The 7,399-nt window shown below is 39.8% G+C and overlaps 1 protein-coding gene across 2 annotated transcripts in view; it reads right to left on the bottom strand.

The window, feature by feature from the left end:
- Positions 1–2,354: 2,354 nt before the first annotated feature.
- ly75 (lymphocyte antigen 75) overlaps positions 2,355–7,399 on the bottom strand; it is a 42,511-nt gene continuing 37,466 nt past the window's right edge. For both annotated transcript variants that reach the window (XM_051672161.1, XM_051672162.1), the window contains exons 32-35: positions 6,918–7,076; positions 6,598–6,720; positions 5,958–6,140; positions 2,355–3,680 (exon numbers count right to left, since the gene is read on the bottom strand). In XM_051672161.1, the coding sequence (XP_051528121.1) occupies positions 3,508–3,680; positions 5,958–6,140; positions 6,598–6,720; positions 6,918–7,076 (638 nt within the window). In that variant the 3' untranslated portion in view covers positions 2,355–3,507. The remainder of the gene's footprint in view (positions 3,681–5,957; positions 6,141–6,597; positions 6,721–6,917; positions 7,077–7,399) is intronic.

The raw sequence follows: 7,399 nt of genomic DNA, 5'->3' as shown, positions 1-7,399 counted from the left end.
AATTTGCCACAATTCTTCTATCTATTTAGGCTGTCTCAATTGCTTCTGACTCTTCAAAAATCCCAGATGATTCGATGTTCAGTAGGGGGTTCTATGGGGGCCATGCCATCTGTTTTAGGGCTCCCTGTTCTTCTATTCTATTTGCAAAAGGAATGTTTGAAAGTCTAAAATTTATATTTCCTATTGACAAACTAAAGCTGAAAATATAAACCATCTTAAGACAAATGTTCAGGCATGCAACTCTATGTGGCGCAAGCTGATAGATTCTTTGACTTGTTATCTGTTAGCCAACTGGCTCGCTCACTTGTGACATGTTAAGCCAATCAGCTCGCATGGTGTAAGCTGATTGGTCCTTTGACTTGTAATTGGGTAACTTGCATCTCTCTTTGTCTAACATTTAAATGGCTCAGTTTTGCAGATAAGCTGTTTTTTCTGCAGCAAGCTGCGAGAGTTTTCTCAGAGAATACTATTTGCTCAAGTTGTTTGCTGGGGCTTTCCATCTATTAGCTTGCATGATAAGGTCTGCTTTTTGCCATGACACATACAAGCACGTCCTTAACAAGGTAAGCCTTAGACAAATCTGGCTGGAACACATTGCTAACTTAGGTCATTAGATTAAATAAATTCACACATAGCTAGTTTAAGTCACTAGTTAAATAGTCTCAGGTACACATTATGAGTTAGGTCACTAGCCGTGTAATCTATTCGGCTAAGCAGGCCGAGGCACACGTATACATTTAGTTAATTAGCATTTCGCCATGGGCCTGTGGCCAAGGCACACCTAGCTAGCATACACTCAGAGCACATGGCTCTTCAGAGCAGCAGCAGTACACAAGTCTTGGCGATAGATCTGCTTGGTTGGGGGGGGTTGTGTTTTGTTTGTTATGTGTTTGTGGAGATGAGGGCGTGGTCCAGCGCACATCTGGGGAGAGAGAAAGCAGTAAGGACATCCACCTGAGATGAATTGTGACTAATTACCATCTCTATGTTCACAGTGAGAGTCGGGGGAGATAAAAAGACGGCCAGTTCACAGAGAGAGGAGAGAGACAGACAGACCAGAGTCTTCATGTCTGTGCCCTGAGAGAGAGAGAGCCTTGTGTTGTGTGAAGCTGAAAAGCAGACTGTTTATGAGTGATGCTGAAAAGCCGTCTTGTGTTTTGAGTGAAGCTGTACAGCGATTGCTGGTTATTTGTGAATAAAACGGACTCACATGAACTCCTTTATCTGCCCAACCCGAACCTTTGTTGCAGTGTTATGTGCAGCTTTCCTACTTTGTTGGGGGATTGTTTGTCTCATGTTTGGATGTGTTTGAATGGGAATGGAGTGCAAAATGTAGTGTGACTGCCCCTTTATACCATTGTAAAAGGGGCGGTCACACTACACTTTACATTCCATTCCCTTTCAAACACATCCGAACACGGGAGACTACTCTGAACTGCAAATCTGCATAACGAGAGTTTGCATGACTAATAGAAGATTGAAATGTCACACACTGACTTCTTGTCTCAATTTAAAGGATACATATTTCAAAGCAGTGTCTATTTATTGCTTTTGGCGAGTGAGTAGACGGTATATTTTAACATTTTTATTATAATATTTTGTTATTTGTGAAGTATTATTTACTAAAACCAGAAGCTCTCCCGCGTGACATCATATCCTGGTCCGTTGCGTTGTCCGAAAGAAAATTTGCCTGCTCAAAGCCTAGTGTTACCACGCCCTTGCACCCCATGCCACTGCAGCAACACAGATGGTGCAGTGTGTTTTCAATTTCTGTGTTTACACCAGACTATTGGAGTGCAAATAGCCGTGCTGTGTGGCAGGTTAGTAACCCAAACTAAGTAACTACAATGACAGTAATTTAAAGCTGTGACCTGAAAATCTTAATTCTATTAATATTCAGCAACAGAAGGGCCTGGATAGCTCAGCGAGTTTTGACGCTGACTACAACCCCTGGAGTATGAGTTTGAATCCAGGGTGTGCTGAGTGACTCCAGCCAGGTCTCCTAAACAACCAAATTGGCCCGGTTGCTAGGGAGAGTAGAGTCACATGGGGTAACCTGCTTATGGTCGCGATTAGTGGTTCTCGCTCTCAATGGGGCACGTGGTAAGTTGTGCTTGGATCGCGGAGAGTAGCATGAGCCTCCACATGCTGTGAGTTTCTGCTGTGTCATGCACAATGAGCCACGTGATAAGATGCGTGGATTGACTGTCTCAGAAGCGGAGGCAACAGACCCGAATTGAGGTGACTAACCGTGCCACCACGAGGACCTACTAAGTAGTGGGAATGGGGCATTCCAAACTGGGGAAAAAAGGGGATATAATTATTATTTTTTTAATATTCAGCAACAGAGAACATATGAGAAGACATACATCACTTTATTGAGCATCTTCTGCAATAGTCAAAACAGAGGAAAGCTGATATGTAATTTAAATCAAAAACAGAGATCATGAGAGATTCTCTTAAAAATATTTTTACAAAGGCAGTGTTTTTAAATTTTGGGTTTGCAAAATATTACCATAGATTGCAAAAGGACCTTTGGTGTAGTTTGGATGCCTTGAAAAAAAAACAAAAAAAAACTTCACAATAATTATAAAATAAAATAAACAGCAAATAAAATGCTTTAAATCATTTACAAAGCATGTACTAAATTTGTGTTTTACGTCAGATTTCAAACAGCTTTTTAAAGTGCATCAGATCTCAGTAGTTTGAGTAAATTAAGCATTATAGTGCATAGGATATCTGCTCTAACACTTTATCATAGGCATTTTGTACAGCGTTCAGTGCACTGGACTAACTGTAATTACTGTGTTACAATAAGTTTTTATACAGCACATACTGTAAATATTACTGTAATGAACTTAGGCAAACAATGCCATAAAGCCAGGATTGAAGTACATGTTATGCTAGCCATGCAGTCATTGCAGGAATTCAAAATATATTTAGATGCCTCACATTAAACAGGAACTCCTTTATGGGGGGGAACATCATTATTGCAAGTTTGACAGGTATGTTCATCTGAATGACAGTACTTCATCAGAAATCCTCAAATATTAGATGAAGAAAAATACAAGGAAAATTATAACCACAAAATCAGATTAATGGAATAAAACAGTTTAAGGGTTCTTATCAAGGTATTTTAGATGTTTGCAGAATGTTGATGCTCAGTTAAAATCACATTTTCAAAATAAAAGGAAAAAATTACAATCTTAAAACCTTCCCAGCTTTGTCCTCTCATTAAAATGTACACAAGCATTTTAGAAATTTTTATTTAAACATTAAAACCTAAAAAAAAAATAAAACACCATTCCTATTTGTATTTCCATAAACTGTTGAGATGTCAGATTAAGCCGCATTGCACGGTGAATAATAATTACGAGCCTTAGTTTGACTGAACCAGATGTTTATGTTGTTGGCATAGAGGAGTGTTTATACTAAAAGGCACGTTATACTGTAGCTAGCGTAACATTTGACATTATTAATGGTTGACCACCTGGGTTGAGCTCAGCCTCATTCTGCATTAGTGATCATACTTGTGCTGTCCGCGTCATCAAAGTTGCGCTGGTAACGTACAGTTGAATGGAAGCGGTGTCTGTTTTTCTGGTACAAGAGGAAGGAGACAGCCGTGATGATGCAGAGGAGCAAGATGATGAAGAAGATCAAAGCCACTGGGCTACCTGGGTCTAAGACAATGCCATGAAACCAGAAAACAGAACAATTAAACCAGAGGTTTCCAACCATATCTGGAGCCTCCAGGAACAATTTGAAAACACCTGAATTAAACAATCTCAACTACTAAAAATACACTCACTGAGAACTTTATTAAGAAGACTATGGTCAGATGTCCCCCTCTCTTCTTTTAAGCAATTTGATAGCATAGCGAAGTCCTTCATTTGGAATGGTAAACATCCCAGATTACATTTCGGTAAGTTGCATAGGCCGATTGACAAAGGTGGGCTAAATTACCCAAGATTTTATTTTATTATTATGCATTCGGTCTCAGACATTGGCCTTTGGTCGCTTCCACTAGCGAGATCCCCTTCCTGGTTTTGTATTGAACAAAAATTTGCCATTGCAAAGCCTTTCTATCAAACTAACCGGAGAAGTTAAGTGACACCCTGTTATCTCGCATTTGCACGTGGTATGGTGTCCAGAGTGTTTAATTCGGACATTTATTTAAATGTTGCTTTGAGCATTTGGCTAAACCCAAAGTTATGTATTAATAAGTCCCCTTTCTGTTGGACAGAGTGGACTGTGAGGGAGGTTAATACACTCGGTGACCTATATGAGAGTGGAGTGTTGAAATCCTTTGAAAATATTGTTCAACATTTTGGGATTCCCAGGTCTCAATTCTTTAGGTATTTACAGCTGCGCTACCTGCTTTGTACTATTTTTGGGAGTAGCATACACCCCCCTAAAGTGGCAGATACTCTGGGAGTGGTGATTACTGCTTTTGGAAAAGGTCATGAGGCATCAGTATATTGCTCCCTGCTAATTCAGAGTCTAGGGGACGGAGCTTCAATTTCTCTCAAGAGATTATGGGAGAAAGATTTAAACTTGGAATTGGAGGAGGGAGTGTGGGCTAGGATTCTAAAAAACATCAAGTCTAAAGATCCAAGAATTTTGGTTGGGGGTTCAGAACTTTAAGTGTGAGGTGTTGAACACTGAACTTTCATTTAGCCCCAGACTCTGTATGCTGAGTGATGGAACGACTCTTGATATTGGGGATAGTTATTTAAAAAGTTGGGTCCTAGCCGGAGTCATGATTGGTAAGAAAATCCTCTTCAGGGGATGGAAGTCGGCTGGGGCACCCTCATTTAGGGAATGGTGTGGGGAGATGGGCGAGGTGGCGGCATTTGAGGAGATGTTTTTTAGAAGGCTGGGGAAATGGGATTTGTTCGTTAGGAATTGGGGGGTTATTTGGCTTTTTTGGAGGATTCTCGGGGAGTGGCTTTGGAGAGGGATTTGTAGTTTAGTTGGGTATGTGTTTTATTGATTTTGTTTGAATGTATATCTTGTTTTTTTTTATGTATTTTTTGTATTGATTTTATTTTGATGATCTAGTTGTTGGTGACCACAATAGTGCATGTTTGTGTGTGGATGTTTGTATATTTTATCTTTGGAATCAATAAAATTGTTAGTAACAAACAAACAAACAAACATCAAGTCTACATCTAGAGATGCAAGGGTGCGTCTTATGCAATTTAAGATTTAACATGGATTCTATTGGACCCCCTCTAGATTGTATAGGCTTGGTCTTAAAGACACACCCACCTGCTGGCGATGCCAATTAGAAGATGGGGACACAACCCATGTTTTTTGGTAATAATGGGGTTTAAGAGGGATAATGGTTGACTCTGTATATGAATGTTTTGCTTTGTTATGTGTCATGTTTGAGGAGCAACCAATAAAAATGTTAATCTGAAAAAAGAACACTATGGCACTAATAAAGTGACTGACATGGTCTTCTGCTGCTGTAGACCATATGCCTCAAGGTTCGAGTGGTTATCTTTGTAACAGTAGCCTTTCTGTCAGCTTGAACCAGTCTTGCCATTCTCCGTTGACCTCTTTCATCAACAAGGTGTTTCCGTCCACAGAACTGCCACTCACTGGATGTTTTTGCTTTTGTCACCATTCTGAGTGAACTCTAGAGACTGTTGTGCATGAAAATCCCAGGAGATCAGCAGTTACAGAAATACTTAAACCAGCCCAACTGGCACCAACAATCATACCACTGTCGAAATCACTGAGATCACATTTTCTGATGGTTATTGTGAACATTAACTGAAGCTCCTGACCTGTATCTACATGATTATATGCACTGCACTGCTGCCACACGATTGGCTGATTAGATAATCGCATGAATATGTAGGTGTACAGGAGTTCCTAATAAAGTGCTCAGTGAGTGTATAACGTTTGGAAAGTCTGGTAAAGTTGAGAGATTTTGAGTTGGGACTCACGGGCAGGTGCTTTGCAGACGATTCTGCTCCGACTGTTTGAGCAGCTAGCCTGGGTCCAAATGCCATTACTCGACACAATAACTGCACAAATCTGTGATGTCTGCTGTGATAATGATGGCCCTGATTTTGTTTCCCAGTTAGAAAAGTCCAGCTCACTGCCATCCTCCCAACCCTTGGGGTTACCTTAGGAGGAAGAAAGATTTACAAAGCTCATTTAAGTGAGATGGCAGGTACTACACACAGCTAGGAATAGCACAAGATTTGGTAAACCTTCTAACATTTTACTCTTATTATTGTAATCTCTTCTGGTGTTTAGGAGTACTGTATCTATCCTGCTTCCTTCTTATTATCTAATTGTGACAGGGCAGACCAATTTTCTCACCACTGAATCTGAGTTTCCTATCCAAGTTAGGTATCAAAAGATTTCAGGATGAGCTGTTTTAGCAGCTTAGTGTCAATTAATGGTCTAATTTCACTCAAGAGGAAGTTTCACATTACAGAAAACTGAAAGTTACAGTATTCATATTACATTACACTCTTTTATTTGAAAAGCTGAAGGAAAATTTGATTCATCATGATATGACCTCTGTAAAAAGGCAAAATACATATTACTAAGGCAAGATGACTATCATTATTTTACCTTTGGAGTCAATGTTGAGTCCCAGCCACACTCGACTGGTGATGGAAGGGTTTTCACTCAAATACTTCGAGACAAAATCATTCTCCTCCTTACTCTTTATGGTTAACAGTTTGGAGGATGAATCTAAAAGAAAAACAGAAGAATCACATGTTAGGTATTTTCCATTTTATGTCAGAGAGGATTTTTAGTTGTTTCACTTGTTATGTTAGGGTTGTAATTTGGAAAGTTGGTCTTAGAACAGTTTAGAAAATAAATACAGGACAGAAATCAAAGTAACCAAGTAAAATGCCTGGAGTCCCAACCAAGATAGGTTCACTCACCCAGTTTCTGACACATATTCTTGGCATCCTCCATGTTTAAGACGGAGTAGTTGTACATATTGAAAGCATAACAGTGGTCTTTAAATGGGATCCAAGAAGACTGACCATCACCCTTTGGACAGCTGCTGCTGGACTGAGAAGAGATGTGTGCACTAGTCTCTATTAAAAAGTACACACACAAAACACAAAGGAAACCAGTTTTAGGCTGATCTTGCCAGAACAACTGTGTATGTGTTTACTTGAATTAGTCTCCGACGTTTACACCTGGTTTTAAGATGTTTTCGGGTGATCTGATTACAAGTGGACAGCGTTAAATACAGGTGTAAACAGGGTTGCTTTTGAGGTGTAAACGCTTATCCATCCTGAAGCGTCCCGCACAGCAGCAAAACAATACCCACTCACCTGTCAAATCAACCGCTTTGCTGAGTTTTAAACCTTGCCGGTTTTAAAGGTGCACTCAGTAACTTTTGTCTTTGTGTCAT

This window comes from Myxocyprinus asiaticus, chromosome 35 (assembly GCF_019703515.2).
Source record: "Myxocyprinus asiaticus isolate MX2 ecotype Aquarium Trade chromosome 35, UBuf_Myxa_2, whole genome shotgun sequence".
Lineage (NCBI taxonomy): Eukaryota > Metazoa > Chordata > Actinopteri > Cypriniformes > Catostomidae > Myxocyprinus > Myxocyprinus asiaticus.
The sequence above is the reverse complement of the archived record's forward strand: the minus strand, read 5'-3'. Positions and strand labels throughout refer to the sequence as shown.